This window comes from Zonotrichia leucophrys, chromosome 1A (assembly GCF_028769735.1).
Source record: "Zonotrichia leucophrys gambelii isolate GWCS_2022_RI chromosome 1A, RI_Zleu_2.0, whole genome shotgun sequence".
NCBI classification, from domain to species: Eukaryota; Metazoa; Chordata; class Aves; order Passeriformes; family Passerellidae; genus Zonotrichia; species Zonotrichia leucophrys.
Genome location: NC_088170.1, coordinates 2,349,996 through 2,369,155, shown reverse-complemented (window position 1 = coordinate 2,369,155; position 19,160 = coordinate 2,349,996). Strand labels below are relative to the sequence as shown.

Here is a 19,160-nt window from a genome sequence, read left to right as displayed (position 1 = left end):
TGGTGAGAATTGAAATTTCACTAAACAAATACTGAAAAAAATTGTTTGAATCATGGTTTTGATTTGGTGATATTGCAGGCTAACTATTGGGTTGAAAAATAAAATATTTAACAAGGACCTGTTTATGAATTTTTCCTGTGGTGAGCAGAGCCCTTTGAAAAGAAAATACATTTCTCTTCAGAAACACATAAACCTCAGAAACCCTGTAGTGAATTTCAAAAATAGTACTAGTCATTTCTCAGATAAATCTACCTCTGATAAAATCCTTTGCAACATTTTCACAGCTAAAGAGCACTTCAGAACTCACTGAGGGTAAATCTGCATATACTGAGGCTGTCTCTAGGAGCTCCAGTGCTTTATTGCCATAATTCAGTCCCAGCAGTATCCTGTCACTGCAGGATCTTTCCCTAAGATTGTGTTTAAACAATTCATTTTATGATGTTTTTTGATAGGCACGTTTTTTAATGTTGCAATTTTGTGTTGTGTTCTAATAGAACTTCATTAATTGGAGATTTTTCATGTATCCCAGATTTTATTCTAATAATAAAAACCTAATTATTTCTTTATAGGAAGTTATTACTGAAACTGCCATTCCATATCAGACCATTAGTCTGCCTGTGTGTTACAAAGCTCCAGCTCTGGCTGATGCCAGATGCTTCAAAGGAAGGAGAAAGCCTTGTTCCACAATGTAATCACAAAATCAGTTTAAAAGTGCCTGATTAAAAAATTTAAATGTTTAATATTGCTAGAATAATTGGAACTGCTCACAGAAAGGACTTGGTTTCTGCTTTGTAATGATTCTATGGAATTGTACATATTCATGTCTCATTAGGAGAAAACAATGAAATATGAGAGTGCTTCATACAAGTGCTAAATACTGAGTGTATTGTAAGAAAAAAATGGCAAAAGCTCAGAGTTCCCAGAATCTGAAATTCTGCTGTTAACATGTATTCATCCAGCCCACATTTAAAAGTTAGAAACACAGCTGCCCTTGCACTCTAGCACCATCCTTCTCTTTTGATTTCTGAGAGGGTATTAATTGTGTTTAATTATTGTTTTGTAAAGTGCCAACAATCTTTTCACCCAACAAAACCTATAGGTGACATAACTGATACACAGAACACTGTTCAGACAAGTAGGAAATGCAATGTTCTGTGTAGGACATTTGCACATGGTGCAAGTTTATATTTTTCTGATCCATTTCAAGTAGATGCCTGTTGCAATAGGACACGACATATAATGACGTGCGTGCTGAAACTTCCAAGGTAAAAAGGAGAGAAATTTTTTGACCTCAATATATATAGAATTCAAAAAGTGAGCCTGGATTGGAGGATGTAATTGCCACTTCTCCAATGACACTGGTCAAACTAACTGTTTATCAAATTTCTCCTCCTCCAGAAAAGAATGCAAAAATAATCATTATTTACCTAAAAGTGCATGAGAACTCCATTACAAAAATGTAAATATCAGAAAGGCTTAGAAAAACTTTAAAATAACCAAAACAAGAAATGCCAAGTATCATGTTGGAAAGTTCACCTTTTCTAACACAAGTGCACTCTCAAGGGCAAGGCCACTGACAGCACAGCCATGATCCAATAAAGGCAAGAAGAACTTTAAAAGAAGGGTTCAGTGTCACCACAAGGTTCACATTGTCCTTCACTCCAGCAGGCACTGGGGCCATCAATCTGGAGTTTCTCTGTCTTCTGTTTGGCCACTGTGCTCTGGTTGCTCTTCTGAGGGTCTGCACTTTCCGGCCAGAGCCTCTCTTTGTGTTACACAGACTGGTTCATTTGAAGCTGCTTCCAAACTGTTCTCCTCTCCCAGCCCTTGAAAGAAGCCTCTGTGTGCCAGATGACCTGGGCTCTATTTTTATCTGTGCTGTTCACATGTGTCATGAGCCAGGGTCATGTCACTTTTCCCTCCTCATTGTGTATCCTGCCACTGTGATTTTGTGAGGGAAGAGTCTCTTCTTCCTACCCATCTGTGCAGCCCCTAAGTGGACCCTGATCCCCCAGTGCCAAGGGCAGGGACCAGCAGAAGTTCATCCATACATGCAGCATGCTTGATGTCATCCTGCTCCCTCTCTGGTTTAATCCCAGACTAAGTCACACCAGAGCTGAGTTTTTCCATACAGGATTTTGCAGCTGCCTTCCTAAAGGCTGGTCAAGTGTGTCACAAACCAGACAGATCCTTTGTCTGAACCCTTCAGGCAGCTGTTGAGATCTGTTGGATAAAAAAAAGCTCCCAGCAGTGATGCCTCAGGTTTTAGGTTTTGTATTTTTCAGATTCTGTGCTGCTTTAGTGTGCGAGTCTGAGCTTCATATCACAGCATGGTGAGCTCTGTGCACAGAGCAGGGAGACAAAACAATTCCTGCTCCAGCTGGGCACCAAGGACAAATGACCCAAATCTCAGCCCAGGAGCACAAACCCCGTGGGCTGGAGAGAGAAAAACAAGCAGGTGTGGGCTGCCTGGGCTGAAGCTGGAATGGGACAATGAACTGCAAGGTGCAAATGGAGCAGAACTGATCCCAGGGACAGAGCCCGTGCCCGGCCGTGCATTTTGGGGCCATTTTGGTTCATCTTGGGTGCAGCCCTGGCTGGGCTCTGGTGCTGCCCAAGGTGGATCCATGTAGGAGATCCTTTGGATAAATCCCTGCTTTATTCTCTGTTCTAGCTCAGCCTTCACAAGGCATCAGCAGAAAAGTAAGAGGTTTGTAAACAAGACATCCTTGACTATTTACAGTGGTGGTGGTGGGACATGAAATACAACCAGGTGAAAACTTCTACCTTTCTCTGCCTCATACATTAGAGGACATAAAGCATAATGTTAATTATGAATCCTGCTATTAGCAATCCGTATCACCAAGCCCATTATGTGCAATTTAACACAGATAGCTTTTCTAATTCTCCTTCAGCCTGGGAGATAAATACCCTTTGTCAGGGCAAGGTTAATACAAATTGATTATGTGTGTTGTTAAAACTCTAACCTTTTGACTGATCCAATATGCATTGTCTCTAAAATGCAAAGATGATTCAAATAAAAAATGGGAGGTTTTGACATTTTCAACCACCAAAGTATTTGAAAATTGACACAAGGCTATTCTATGCATGTGTAATTTATTTACTAACCCAAAATTAAATTCATCTTAATAAAAATTCAGCAAGAATATTACTTTTGGTATTTTTATTGTTATTGTTTTTTGCTGGGATTGATTTTGTTAGTGTGATGATCGTTTGTTTTCATAGATTATTTTTATTATGCTAGTACCTGAAATTAGATATGGGATCAGGGGCCTACTCTGAAAACCTTATCTACACTCTAAATAGCTGAGGTAAAAAATGCAAGCAATGATATATTCATCAAATGTCACATTGTTGCTGTAAGGCTTTGGTGCTCAATGTTCTGTGGTAAGGATATGTCAACTCTGGGCTCAGATCAGAGATCTGTTGTGCAAAAAGGCAATGTTTTCTTGGGATCATAAAGGGCCACTTATTCAGAGCTATTTAGAGTCCATAAAATGCAAAGTGCATTGTAGGATTTGTTTGTTTATTTACTTACTTTTAAATTAATTATTTAGAGAGAAAAAGTGCTTCAGTATGAGACAATTTAGCAGCAAATTATTAGAAGAAAGTGAATCACTGTAATATGACCCTGTAAGCATTTCTTCCCTTACCTGCAAAACCTCTTAGGAAATCTTGGCTTTCTTCTGTTAAGTACAGCTGGAAATATTTTCAGCGAATACAGAGTGCAAGAGTTCTGCTCATAAATATTCCTCTTTTGCAGGTTTCCCCACTCATGGCATTTACCTTTTACGGATCTTGAACACAAGAGAGTGAAGGATTTGAACCTCTATCTGAAGCAGCTATTAAGTGGCTCCAGGAAAGTGGCTAATGTGAGCATTTCCAGTATTTATTTTATTTGCACATGATTTCTAGTAGCATTTCACCAAAAGATTCAGGAAATTTTCCATTGCCTGTTTTGAAAAAAAAAAATATACATAAGAGACACATCTTCTAATGATGTATTTTGGGATGGAGCCATTGCAGCATTCATCAAAACTTAAGACAAAGACAAGTAGGACTGAGAAATAGTTTATTAGACCTGGCAGGGCATTTTTCAGAAAAAAAAAAACTTTGCTTCCTTTGCTGCCATCGAAAAGTAGTGATTCACTGATTTTTTGACAGTAAGGAGTAGGTTCTGAGAAATGTAACGTCTAAAAAAAGAAGTAAGCTTTGAAATATTGAAAAGTCTGATTTTGACAGTTGTTAAATGAAAAGTTCCATTCTTCCAGCCCAGAAATACCCTTTTCAAAATGTATTTAACAGGTAGAAGAAAGTTTTGCAAACATAAGAACTAACCCAGAATGTTTCAATAACATCAGAATGATGCATTGAGTCCATTAAAACTGGTGTTTTCTCATTTTTTATTCATTATTGTTTTCTGAGGCTTGTGGTTCTCCTCATGCTTAAAAATGGAGAGCCAAAATGGTAACAAACATTGACTTTTCATTGTCTGGGCCAGCACAAAGCCTTGTGCACCTCAGGGCTGCAGCACAAACTGGGGCTGCTTGGGTTTCATAGGAGGAACAGCCAAAAGAGGGCATGAGAGGATGTTTGATCTCCAAAATCTCCAGCATCTTGCAGGAGGGGAAAAAAAAGTTTGCTGCCTAACTATATAACTTTCCCAGCTGTGACTTTTTAATGGAGATTAAGGAGGAAATGGTCTATATGCAAAACAAGCAGAAGTATTCTTATTAATATGAATATAAATTCTGAGCCCTGAGTTGAAATTGAGCTTTCCTAAGAGGATAAAAACCTTTTTGACTCACTGAGTTACATGTAATTTGGTAAGAACAGCTGACTTGGGTGCTTGGCTCCTTTGACTGACACTACCAAATAATATGCTCAGGTTTGGGTAGATTGTTGTGCAATAAAAACACAAGTTTCACCTCAGTGTGAGGAAAGACTTTTTACACTGAGGGTGGCAGAGCCCTGGAGCAACTGTCCAGAAGGTCATGGAGTTTCTGTCCCTGGAGACATTCCCAGCCCAGCTGGACACATTGCTGTGTCACCTGCCCTGGGTGACCTTGCTGTGGCTGAGGGTTGGCCTGGATGATCTCCAGAGATCACTTCCGAGCCTGAGGATTCTGTGGTTCCTTTCTGATCCCCACGTTAGGGCCATGGGTTTATTTCACAACAGTGCCCTCAGTCACAGCTGAGGAAAAGCTGATTTGAGCCTGTGACCCAGAAATGAAGAGCTCAGTGTCTTCTGCCGTGCTCTGGACTGCTGGGAGGTACAGGGATTTTCAATTTGGGCCAAGCACAGCTGGAAAATCAGGCTGCTGAAAGCCCTGGGACAGTCATAAAAACATTTCCCAGCGGTGCACAGGAGCTCTGCTGTGCCTCCTGCTCCATGGGGTGGTGCTCAGGCAGAGCAGGCTGCCTGGGCTCCCCCTCAGGAAACCCCAGTGTCTTTCCCAGGGTCCCTCCTGCTCCCTTTGTGGAGCTGGGACATCCTCCCACACAACACAACCATGGCTGAGGGGTTGGAGGTAACTCTGGGCAGATGTGCTCAGGGACAGGCACTGCTGTGGTTGAGAGCCACAAAATAAGGCTGGTTTTAAGGAAAAGCTTTTTGGGAAGTCAATGTCATCATCTTAGGTGTGCCAGTATGAAAAACTTGGCTGCATCACTTAAATGTTTTAATTGGTTAGATCCAGAACTTAAAACTTTTTTAGGAAGCTGTGCTGAGCACCTGAGCACCTCACCCAGTGATGACATTAATTAACACAAGATTTCCTGAGAAAAACATGCATCACAAACACAAAGCTGCTTAGTAATGCATGATATTAATCAAGAATAAGATTTATTTATCTATCTATTTATGACTATCACCGTGTATTGATTCTGCTTCTGAAATGAAACCTTTAGGAACTGTTGAGAGTGAGGAATTTTCCAGGCTGGTAAAGCCTGGAGGGCTGAACCACAAGGAGAAGAAAGCAATTTTGTACCTGTGAGGGCTGTGCTGGACTTGGAGGGCAAGGGATAAGAAGCAGAGGAATGAATGAGCAGATTGTTCTCATCCTAAAGTGCTGCTGCATGTGGGAAATCATCTTGCTCACCCCCATGCAGCTAACCTGCAATTCTGGATGATAACCTTTCAAGTTATTGATACTCCATAAACATTGAATCGTTATTTTTGCCTCAATATGCTTCTCCTGCTGGGAGGTGGGAGAAATTTAGAAAATACTGACGTGTTCTGACCCACTTAGAACAAGGAGAGCAGTTGGTGGGTAATTTCCTTTGTACTCCCTTTTCTTTTACTTTTCACTTTGGTATGACTCTTTTAAAAATATCATGGTGTTACCTTGGCTTTAGCCTGAGCCTCCAAGCTAGGAGGCTTTCTTGGTAAAAATAAATGCAATTATTTTGTCCCTTTCCATGCCTATGACAACTTTGCAGTTGTCATATGCATGGAAATTTGTCCTTTTTCTCAGAATGTTAAGGAGCCTGGCTGAAACCATTTAGTGAGTTGTCAGTTTTCAAGCATTATCAAACTGTCATTCCTATGAAATAGTAAAACTATATAGGAATAAATAATTAACTCATAAATTTGTGAAGAAATCTAGGAAGATCAGTTGCCTCTAGAACAGGAGTCCTTTTATTTTCTTTCTACAGTCATTTATGCTGAATTGTAGGTGTAATTTATTGTAGCTGTAGAGTGGGCTGCAGTATTGTCTGAGATAGGGAGAAGAGCTTTTATTTCATTATAAAATACCCTTGTAACACTTGTGATCTCTGTAAACACATTAGCCTAAATGACTAGGCTCCATTTTCTGCTCTGAAGAATTTAGTCCAGTCCACACAGGACTGAACACATGCTTGGTTCTACCAATAAAGTGATTATAAATCCTGGAAATGAAGAAAGAATCAGATTACATCCAAATTCCTTCCTCAGTCATGCCTTAAGTGCAAGCTTTTTAGTCCACACTAAGTTCTGATTATGAAAATTTTATTATAATTGAGAGTAAGTCAGAATGTCACTGACCTTTTCTGCTAAATGGTTGGAATGAAGGAGGAGAGGTGGAAAGCAGCTGCCTTCTTATTTGCACTGGAGCTCAAATGGAATTAAATGTTTCTTCAAACCCTTCTTTAATGAACAGAAACTTTTTCTTCCTCTATCTCTGAATTTTAGTGCCAGATCCAGTAAGTGCAGAACATCAGTTGAAGGAATATTTGTTCTTGGACCAGTTTAAATGCTTGAACATGCTCATGTCCATCCCTGTTCAAGGGGGTTTTTTTTAAAGTCTATGGTTTACTTTAAGCATAAGCCTCACTTAGTTACTTTTATTGAAGAATTGCCTAGAATAGGAGTCCTTTTTTAGATTCAGGTTAGCAGTGTTATAAATAACTCCCTCACCAGACTGTGTTCATGAACAAGCTGTATTCATTGCATCAATCACTAACATGCAGAAATTGATGAACCTTCATTGTCAAACTGAGTCAATTAGGACAGGATGAAAAACAGGTTTCTGCACCTTTTTATTTTATATTTTTTAAATTTCATTCTACTTGTCCCAAACCAGTGTCAGTATTTCTGATCACAGCAAAATAATTTTTCATTTTGGGCCAGCTGCACCACTGCTGACTGACTCATCACCTGCATGCACTGAAATACCTGAGTTTTTTAGATCTGCAGGGCAAAATTCTCAGCAATCTTCAGAATCTTTGAGGTTTTGCTCCATTAAATGGTAAAACAACCAAATGGTATAACCAATAAGAGGTAAAGCACCAAGAAATACTGAACTGAGTGTTGGTATAACATGGAAGAGGACAAAAATGTGTGTTCTCAAAGCATAAATCCAGTCTGTGACAGAAGACAGCTGCTGACCATTGCTGTATTTTTCTGTTTCACTCAATTCCAGCTGAGGGATGGGCTGGATGGTGACTGCAGCCCAAATCTCATCCCATTAATTAGGGCTGCCCTGGTGCCTCCTCCTTTTATGGCTGTATCATAGGAGGGTTGTGCACTGCCTGGGGACACAAAATCAAGGTAAGGCTGCATTAATTGAGTCTGGTTTTGGCCCCAGTGTCAAACACAACAGTAAGTGCAGGTACACAGCAGGTTAGTCTGTAAAAAAAAAAATTCTTTTGGAGTTTGAGTCTATAAAGATTTTCTAAGTATCCAAATTAACAGAGGACTTCGGAGGTGAAGTAAACCTTGTGCAGGCAGGTAAGCAAACAGTGATGGTGTTCCAGCTGTGGATAGGTTCTATAAACAGCTTTATAGTGACTTATAGGCTTTGTAAAAGGACTTTAAAGAGGATGTAAATGGGAATGATTGTAAATTATGTTCACTCATTTTCAAGCACACAGTAAAAACCAGGCCCACAGCATTGTTCTAGGGTGAATGATGTTTTACACTGTAAAAGTAATCAATTTGATAAGAGCTTGCCATATTTCATTTCTGTTTTATTCACTGGTGCTCCTTGGGATTTGCAGAGATGAAGAAAAAGCTCCCACATGCCTGTGTGGGGGTACATAAAGAGGGGGAACAAAGTGCTCCCAGGGTGTGTGGGTCCCTTGAACTCCAGCACTCTCTGTTCCTGTGGCAGGGCATCCAGCAGAGCCAAAATGGGGAGGGTTCAAAGTGCTCTCTCTTCCCCTGTCCTTTCCTGAAGTTATAACAGCTGCACCAAGGTCAGCTTTTTCTGGTTGCTTTCTTTCCTGCTGATTCCCCATCCTGTGACAGTATAACAGGAGCATGGGTGTTCTCTGACCCCAAATCTACTCCAGCACAGCTGAAAAGAAAGCTGGAAGCAGAGGGGAGGCTGCTTTCCTTTCTATTGAAATTAAATCTGCCTTGAAGCCTGGCTGTGTTTCACAAAGTGCACAGTGATTTTCTGGTTAGTCTCTGATGGAGAGCAGCAGGCAAATTCTACCATGCTGCAGTAGTGCAGGGCTGTGCCAGCCCCCCAAGGCCACTGAAATATTTTTATTTCACTTGTATCCTATTGCAAGTAAAGGTGGAATTTGTGCCTTTTGGGTTAAATGGCTGAAAAAAGGTCTGTGAGTTCCAGACTGACCACACAGACCAGTCTGCTCCTGTTTGGGCTAATGTGCTGAGTGACCTGCAAAAAATCAAAATTACCTGTTGAAGATTATTGTCTTATTAGATAAGAATGGTTAGACAAATGATAGGTGGACTTCCTAAGTGTGCAATATTTCAGGGAATTTCCATTTGCTGATTTAAAGGTAAGAGTTCCACGGGGGAAGAGAGTGAGGGAGTGCTTTGGTCATCCTCAGCGCCTTCCTTTCTGCACAGACCATCACAGGGTCTCTGAGATTGTCACCCACTGTCACTTCTGGGTAACAGAAGCTGCTGGGTTAGAAATGGACTCTGCACCTTCAAACAGCTCATACGTGTGTTCAAAGCTCTGATAGGTCTGGTTTATGTTTAGCAGCATGCTTGGCTTAACTCTGTGCTCCAGTCACATTAGCTGGGGTGCAGCTGCTGGAGGTCTCAGATTCAGGAATCACCTGGAAGTTCAATGTGGTTTTTGGAGGTCTGCTGGAAAAGGGGGGGCTCAATAAGGCACTTAGACATTTTCTGGTGGAAATCTAAGTGTTGGAGTCCTGCAGTAGGGCTGATTAGCTTGGGTCAAGGGGAAATTGCTGTCTTTTAAATATCACTGTGCAAAATGCTTCTCTGCACAAACAGCCAGGAGACACCCCCAGTGCTTGTGAAGCACCTTGCCCTGCACAGCCTGCTGCATCTGCTGCTGCCACACGAGCTGCTCTGTTCAGTTCTTGCATTCCTTCTGCCAACATCAGGCTTGCTGCTTTCCCTCAGGCTTCTTTTGAGTATGATGGGCCCCCAGGCCAGGAAAGCTTTGCCATCAGCTGGGTCCATGCCTGTCCTGCCCATGCCTGTTGTAAGTTCTGCACATTTCCACCCCAGTGTCACCGTGATATTTTCTGAAAAATCCCTTTGCCAGGATTTCTTCTCCTGGGAAGTTGAGAAGCCTCAGAGAAAAATGTAAATAATAATTATCTGATTGCTTCCCCTTGTATTTTGCTGCTTTGGAATGTGGTAGGCGATTCTTTCACTGGTTCCATGTGAATTGTTTTAACTTAATGACCAATCCCAGTCCAGCTGCGTCGGGACTCTGGTCAGTCACGGGTTTTCATTATTCATTCTTGTCTAGCCTTCTTTAGTATAGTTTTATTATATCGTTTCTTTTAATATAATATATCAGCCCTCTGAGAACTTGGCGTCAAATTCTCATCTCACCTCATCCTGGGGACCTCACAACACCAACTCCTATACTTAAACCAAATGTCTTTTTTTTCAGCCTTCTCTCCATTAGAATGAGATTTTGGAATTATTGCCTGAAACAATCTCTGCACCTCCTATTTACAAACCTCTTTCTTTGTATTGTTTGTCTTGCATTTCCATTTACTGCAGAAAGAGTAGGTGGAGAGGAAGCAGAAAAAACACCATGCTGCTCAGAGTGGAATTTTTTATTCCTCTTTCAACTCAGTTTGTGTATCTTTATTTCTACCTCCTGCCTACTTCTCTCAAGATCTTTGAAGTCATAGGGCCACTTGAGTTTCTCTGCTTATTTTCAGGCTGTCAAATAAAGGCTGGGCTGCCAAAAATATACTCTCAACCCTGGAGATTTCCTACACTTGGGACTTGTGCTGAAAGAGCAAGTGAAGGTCCCCTGGGGAATAACTCTGCTGTTTAAAGCTGCTGGAAGCTGTGGCAGGTGTATGGGCATTCCCCTGTCAGCTGTCTTCATCAGATGGGAGAATAATTACTCGTGCTCAGTACAGACAGGTGTATTGGCAGTCCACTGCTAATAACTTAAGGATCTGTCTTTCAATTCAAGGAAAACAATTATGTTGGGTTTTCTTTCTTTTTGTATTTTTTTTCTTTTCCCTGATTTTTGTTTTAAAGAATATATCAGTGTGGGAGGAAAAACTCCAAACAGTAGAGTGAAAAATGAAAGGCAACTATGAAAATAAACCCAGATTTCTAAATCTTATCTCTCCACTGAACATACGCATCTGTTCCTCTGTCTGCTGTAACCACATGTTAACTCCTCACTAGCTGCTTTTTTCACTACCCTGTTCCTTTCCTTTTTTCCTTACACAAATTATGCTACGTCTTGTCAAATTGAAGGAACACAAATACTACTTGAAGTACATCTTGCTGATAAGAGACATATTATTTTCCACTGACTGGAAAAAAACAATGGTGACATTTTAATGCTGGAATCTGAAAAGTCTCTTGTCCTACCCATTCATTACAGTGTCAGTCCATGTAACATCAGCATGAATGTAACAATTCTAACCCTCTTAAAGAATGGCCATTCTGAAATATGGCTTTATGAAAAGCCAATAAAATGCAATTACTGTCCAGCTTTGATTCAGAGTCATAAGAGTCCATTTAAGAATTCACATTTTTATTACCTTGCAAAGTACTGAAATCTGGGGATTTGCTTTATTGTTTTAATTCTCTCCAGCTGAAGGTAACTACCTGTTATATATGTTCACTAGAGCAGCACAGGTCAGTACATAAAAATAAAAGTTATAGCAGTACATAAGGTGGATTACTCTTTTAAACAGGAGGGTGAAATACGATCATGCCTTTCACTCCCTGTGGGTTTCTGGTAGGATTTAACAGTGTATGGAGCTTTTCAGCACAAGTGTCCATTAAGCTGCTGTGGGAGGGAGGTTTGCACAATGTCTGAGCCTCAGGGAGGCCCACACGAGGTCAGGTACGTGGGGTCAGCCCCGTGCCAAGGGCAAGGTCCCTGCTGGTTACACAGAGCGCAGAGTGGAGATGCTCTCCTGCCTTTGTTTCACACAGGGGCTGCTCTGTCACAGCTGCTCAGACAAATCTTGAGCTGCTGGAAATGGAGCACGAGCACAAATCTGTGGCCTCACAGTGTGGGAATCCAAAATCAGAGGGTTTTGGGGAAGCTGCAAAAGGCAGGCCTCAGAGACAGCAGAACTGTGGTTGGAACTAAGCAGTAGCCATAAGATTGGTCAGCAGAAAAATTATGTAAGGAGTAGAAAAGTAAGGACAAATAGAACAATGGTCTGTGTATTAACACTTGTCTAGTATAACTCCCTAAGCTACAGAAAAATTTATCTAGCAAGATATTAGGAATTTCTAAGCTTAATAATGGAGCTCTGTGCATTGTGTTTTAAGGCTTACAAGCAGGTATTCTATTTGAAATAAGCAAGCATTGTTTAACCAAAGGTACTTGTGCTTATAGTGGTTGGATGGAACTACTGTCAATGTGCTTTTGCTTTGTGTGATTGGTCAAAAAGCTTATAAAGTGAGTTGTAACGTCAAGTTCTTGGTCTGCTGCCTGGGATGTGAGCTGCTGGCACCTTGCCATTGTCATAACCATGTAATGAGGTTGATGCTGGAAAATAAAGCAGCTCAAGGCACGTTCCACATCAGTTCTGTCCTGTTTGTGATTTGGACATACACAAATCTGTGGCCCCACAGCTCTGAAGCGTGTTGACAGAAACGAACCAGGTAGGCACCAAAGCAGCATCCCTGAGAGTGCTAAAGGACACCATCATCATCCTCCCTGTGCCACAGCTGAAGTCACTCCTGGGTTCCTAGCTCATGATCAAAAGGGAAAAGCTCCCTTTTATTGCTGACTGTAATATGTACATTAAAAATTACCAGTGAGCTTCTTGGAGGGGAATGATAAAAGGAACAGAGTGCAACATGTGATATTACCTACAGTGTTTGTGTTCTCTTTCAGAATGAGCTTGTACTCAGCTTCTTCCTCAACTGGTCCAAAAATACCTTGGCAGAACACTCATCATCTCTGACCTTAGGTATGTGGATTACCAATCTTATTTCTTTTGTTAGAAATTATAATCCTTGATAGCTTTATGCAAAGGTGAGTCTAAAGTTTTTAGATGGTTTGGGGTTTTTAGGATATAAGGATACCAACAAATAATTCCTGATTTCTCAAGGTCTTTGAAAATGTGTTACTGACGTCACCTGTAGATTTCTTTCTCAAATTCCTTTCAGCCTTGCTTCATTTCTTTTTGAATAAACATGCTTATATGCAAAGCAAAAGTTCATTTACACAAACTGTGGCAAGTTTCTTGTTTTACAAAACAAAACATTCAAAGATTTTGGAGGAAAGGATGTGAGTCATGACAAAGCGCAATATGTGCTTGCACAAGCGAAGAAAATCAGGGGTGACTTCTAAAGTAATTTTCACAATGAGTGGAGTAAGTAAATAACAGAACATTATGTTAATGCTTAGGCATACATTATTAATGACTGTGGTAATTCACTCCTAGCTAAATGAGATGCTGCACTGTTCCCTTAGCCTGTCTAAATACTTAACCCATTTCCCTCTTCTGTCCAGCCCCTAATTTAATCTAATTTCTGACATTACAGCTTAAGAGCCAAAGCATAAACCATAAAAAGTAAACTCTGAATGTTTATTGTCTTCCACTGCCTTAGTTCTGCACTGATAATAATCTTCTGTACTCAGTTTTTAGGCAAAATAAAACCTCATAAAGGAGTCTGCAGCTGCACTCTGCACCACAACAATTCAGCTGGTTGTTATGTGCTCCAAGTGATAGGATGGTTTCCAAGATCATCAGTTTTCCACATTTCAGAAAGGATTGTATCTCTGCATATTTAGTTTGCATGTCCATTAAGTTAATTTAATCCCTCTGCAGACGGAGGTTTCATTATCTCTTTTGCTGGGACCAGTTTTTTTTAATCCATCAGAACAAAATAAATCCCATTCTGGCTTCTCAGCCTTTGGAAGATTCCCCCTGTGTGGAGTTTATTTGATTAGGGCATGCCATTATCATATTAAACCCATTATGACTATTGAAAATTACTAATGGCTGCTCTAACTTTTACAAAGGATCAGGGAGATAATGCAAAGATGTCCTAGGTGCTAGGAACATGTAATCTGGGTCCATGGGCTGCATCTCTCTGTCTTTAAGCAAAGTTACAGATGTCAGAGGGAGCTGAGGCACAAGGCAGGTAAAGCCCCAGAATAATTTTGATATGTCACTAATATTCAGCTGCCTAATTCTTACAGAGAATCTGGGTGTGAAAGTTTTATGCAAAATCACGAACTGTATCTGTAATAAAATTGAGAAATAACTTGCAACATCATAATTCCTACAGCAGTGTCCTGAGCCAGTGTAGTCTGAAGGATGAGCTGCCACTGTCATATTTTCTGGAAAAATCCCTTTGCAAGGATTTCTTATCCTGGGAAGCTGAGCTGCCTTAGAGAAAAAGGAAAACAATATTATTTCATTTGCTTCTCCTGTGTTTTGCTGTTTTGGAATGTGGTTGGAGATTGTTTATCCAACATGTGAATTGTTTTTACTTAATGAACAATCATGGTCAGGCTGTGTCGAGGCTCTGGAGAGAGTCACGAGTTTTCCTTATCATTCTTTTAAGTCTTCTGTCCGTATCCTTTCTGTATCCTTTAGTATAGCATTCTTTAATATAATATAGTAACATAAAATAATAAATTAGCCTTCTAAGAACATGGAGTCAGATTAATCGTTTCTTTCCTGCCACGGGGGACCCCAAAAATACCACAGATGAGCCATCTATTTTTGTTGTCAGTGGCAGCAAAATCAAGGCAGAGAATGAAGAAACAGAGGCAAGATGTGTTTAGTGGATGTTTGATGAGAGCTGTGTGTCAGGTAACCCAGTCTGTTCCTCACTTTGTAGTTAGTGCTGGTGAGGGGAAGTTCCAGCATGGCTGGGGAAGAGGAATGGGTCTCTGGTCTCCAGCAGTGAGGTTACAGGGGAATTGGATTTTTTCCTGTTCAAGAACTCTGCCTTTTAAAGTTTGGATACTTCACTTCTAGACTTAGGACAAAACCTTTGTTTAACAAGTGTAAGCAAACAAAACCCAAACTACAAACAAAAGGAGCTCTCTTTACCCTAGAAAATTGATCACTATCATTTACTAATAAACCAGCAATGCCCATGAGGTCCAAACAATGAGTTTAGACCTGGTAAAAACAGGGAATCATGGGCTGGGTTGCTCTGGGTACTGCAGTGTTTGTGGTGGAAGAGCTGCCATGCATGTGCTGATTGCCCACTGAGAAATCTACTGAAACACACATATTTCTATTTTTTATTTTCCTCTATTCTTCACCTCACCTTTGGAGTCAGGCTGCTGCCATGCCCCAGAGAGCTCTCTGAAATCTTGGTTCCATGGCATTCTGCACACTGGTGGCATCCAGAGGAGACACAGGTCCAGCCAAGGTGCCAGGTAGCAAACAAGGAGTTGCTGGGAGGAGCAAAGAGGCCCCAGAAGTTCTTGCTGGCTGAGGGTGCCCAGAAACCCTCTTGATTTTAGGTAAACCCTGCAGTAATGCCATAGTCAGGTTGGGGAGGAATTAAATTCACTGAGCCTGCAGGTTGCCATGCATAAAACCATGAATAAAAGCATAGATTTTTTTCCCCACAAATTTCATTGCTTTCTGGGGTTATAGGGGTCTTAATATTTGTCTCTTTTGAAAAATAACTCACGTTTAATATGGGCTGTAGCTTTGCATGGGTCTGGTAGCTTCTCTCTCAAGCAAAAGAAATCATCTCTCTCTTGGTTAGAATCAATATGAAATAAGATTAATGCCCAGTAGGATCAGGTTATGAATTTTGATCAAACCAGCATCTTTCTCTTACACTGCTATAATTTATAAATGTTGTAGGTAATTACACTTACTAAGGAAAAATAAAAATTAAAATTTATGAATTTGTACTCTGCTCCCAGCAATAGAGAGATTAGAAATCAGTGTTAAATTTACTTGACATGAATACTGGATCAGTATTCCCAGTGGGGTGAATTATGAATTATCCTGAACAGTGTCAGCATTTCATTATACCAAGCTCGCTACAAGGCAGTGAGAACAGATATCAGGAATGATTTCACAATCAGACTTCTATAAAAAAAAGGAAGGAAGAAAGAAAAATCTACCAAAAACATTTTAATATCAAACTTGTTTCTTTTTCTTGAGTTTGTATCTCCTGAAAATATTAATCATTCAGGCAGTTTTGATTCTGCTCTGGGCTGTAACACTGCACAGCCCAGCCCCAGTTCTGGCATGTCTAATTAGTGCTCCCTGTTTGTATGAGCCTCTGGCCTGGAGGTGCAGCAGGGGAACAGGTTCTGTGTCCTTGTAAAGGGACATCCAGGGACATTGTAATGTGGCATTCCCCTCATGCAGAGCCACAATCCTCATGAACACTCCCTGAGGGGAAAAAGGCTCCCTTGCTCATGTCCCACAGTGTTTTGGTCTTCTGAAGCTGCTCACTCTTGATGTAAAGCTTTTGCCACAAGTTGCCTTCCTGGTTTAGTCATATCCACCCATGAGCATCTCTGCCTGGCTTGGAGGACTGCAGCCCTGAGCCAGTTGTTGTTTTTGGGGTTACCTGTGTGAAGTCAGGCACTTAGGAGGCTGTAACCTGAATTCTACATTTCCTCTTGCAAATTCAAGGCAAAAGGACTCACAGATTAGGAAAAATGGTAAAGTGGCTTTGAATGGAAAACAAAAAAAGGAATTGAATTTTATGGGCTTCTTCTTAATCTGGAAAAGACTCAGCGTTGTCTGGAGTTTTCATCCCTTGTCCCTCCCTGTTCCTATTTTCATAACAGAAGAAATGAAATAAGGCACAGTCTTGCCAAATGATTTGTCAAGGTTCATAAGGGAGAATAACAAATGAAGAGCTGCTACACACTGTTCTAAGTCCCAGCTTAGTGATTTCTTCCTGAGATTTCAATTTTTCAGGTGTCTTTCAGGCCCTTCTCTAGTTAGGATGTGATTAAAAATGTATTTCTGTAGTCTCTAAAGGGGAGAAATTGGAGATGGATTCATATTCTGAAATTCCACTCCAAGCATCATAAACTCAGTAGCGTTGGTACAATTATATTATGGCAGTTGCATGTACACACTGTATTATTTCTAATTCATTTGAGCTCCCTTCCTCAAGATAAATGGCAATTACACTGCCTCTCTGGCTGTCAGCAGTACATGGCCCCACTGTCACTCTGTCTGCTGAACAGTTATTTTAGGCTCTGTTTGCTCCAGAGGTTGCACATTTGGTTTCTTCAGAAAAATACACCCGACGTGACTTGTCCATTATAACATCCCCTGATCCTCCTCCTCTGCTGAGCAACACCGGAGAGGCTGAGCAGAAGGAATTGGATTTCTGGCTTGCACACCCTGATTGTGAGAGCTCTGGGGCACATGTGGTGAGGAGAGGGCAAGAGTGAGACAGGAGTGCCCATGGTGCTCTAGACAGAGGCTGGGCAGAGCTAAAGAATAAAGCAGGGATTTATTAAAAGATCTCCTCCATGGATCCACCTTGGGCAGCACCAGAGCCCAGCCAGGGCTGCACCCAAGATGAACCAAAATGGCCCCAAAATGCACGGCTGGGCTCGGGCTCTGTCCCTGGGATCAGTTCTGCTCCATTTGCACCTTGCAGTTCATTGTCCCATCCCAGCTTTAGCCCAGGCAGTCCCACCCTGCTTGTTTTTCTCTCTCCAGCCCACGGTGTTTGTGCTCCTGGGCTGAGATTGGGATCATTTGTCCTTGGTGCCCAGCTGGAGCAGGAATTGTTTTGTCTCCCTGCTCTGTGCACAGAGCTCAGCAACACTGAATGTGAAGCTGAGACCCACACACTAAAGCAGCACAGAATCTGAAAAATATAAAAGCTAAACCTGAGGCATCAGTCAGGTCTCTGCTGAGGTTGAAAGGGACACAAGGGTCCCTCCTGCTACCCGGGTAGCTTATACTCCCAAAAGCCTCCTGTGGCAATGTGTGACTGAGTGATGGCTGTTCTCACATCCCCATCATCCTTTCCCACTGGCTCTGCTCCTCACGAGATGTGTTTCTATTTAAAGAATTAATCACCGCTCTATTGTCTTGTCTCACGTTGTTATGTCACCCTGTAGTGGCTTCAGGGCTGGAGTGTCAGTGGCAGATCCCAAGGTGCAGGAAGGAGAGCAGGATTTCTCTGGCTGAGGTCTCCAGCTCAGCTCTAAAGGGGAGGTGAGAGAGCAGAGCCCAGCTCCTGAGACATCCTCATTGTGTTGTAAGCTTAGCAGGATTGAGTTCTTGCTTTTTCAGGTAAATTAGGGGGTGTAATACAGCTTTGTCTAATTAAATGTAGCCCTTTTTGGCTGAGTAAAACCAGACAACCTCATCCAGGCTGTCTTTGGTGACCAGGAGGTGAAAAATGGCTCTTCAGCCCCTGCTCAGGTGAAACACTGCAAAAATAAGGAGGTCAGACAGATATTGAGGAGAGGTTGTGCTCACCATTAGCTGATTTGCAGTGGTAAAAGGCATCTTTCCTCTGCTGTGCCTCCCTGCTGTCTCTGCAGGGCAGGTAAAGCACATTACTTTACTTCCCCAGCTTCAAGGACACACCTTTTGGCAGTGCAGACAGCTGGCTCAGTGCCTCCAGCTGAAAGATGGAACAGGATTTGCTTAGTCATTTCTTCCACAATATGAGACTGATTCTTCTTGCTTGGAAAATGAAAAATGCCCTTTTTTCGGTGGGAATTATATCAGACTCCTAAAGCGCATCTTAGTAGAAAAATCTATGAAAGCAATGAGTTGCATGAAAACCAGCCTGGAACACATAAAGTACAGAATGAGGAAGGGAGAATTTATACTTAATGTTGTTTCTCTAACTTGGTTTGGAACTGGTCAGGAAGCTTGCTCTTTTTTCCCATTTTTTTCTTTTTTTTTTTTTCCTTTTTTTCCTTTCTCTTGGGAACTGGGGGAAAAAAATTACAGTGCTTTAAGCAGACAGAACTGCAACAATAGTGAATAGTGTCATCAGTGACTGCCAGTAAAACTGCCCCAATTATTTGTCACTCAAGCATGAATTTCCCAGTGAATTTCAGATTGATGGCAATTAGTAAACAGAAAATCTCACTGGCAGTCACCAAACAGGAAAGAAAAAGAGCCCTGCATGTCAGAGCACTTTATTCCATCACACTCCTTATCCATGATTTCTTATTTCATCCCTGGTTTAAGCACACAGCAGGTTTTTATATGTTAGCTAATGTGTACTTCAATGTTTTACAGATATATTTCCTCTAAGCTGTTAACTAAAAATC

The 19,160-nt window shown here is 41.3% G+C and overlaps 1 protein-coding gene across 9 annotated transcripts in view; it reads left to right on the top strand.

Annotated features, from left to right (window-relative positions):
• Positions 1-19,160, top strand: part of PIK3C2G (phosphatidylinositol-4-phosphate 3-kinase catalytic subunit type 2 gamma) — a 333,216-nt gene that overhangs the window by 292,091 nt on the left and 21,965 nt on the right. For all 9 annotated transcript variants that reach the window (XM_064735090.1, XM_064735079.1, XM_064735101.1 and 6 more), the window contains 2 exons: positions 3,785-3,893; positions 12,795-12,870. In XM_064735090.1, coding sequence (XP_064591160.1) covers positions 3,785-3,893; positions 12,795-12,870 — 185 coding nt within the window. The remainder of the gene's footprint in view (positions 1-3,784; positions 3,894-12,794; positions 12,871-19,160) is intronic.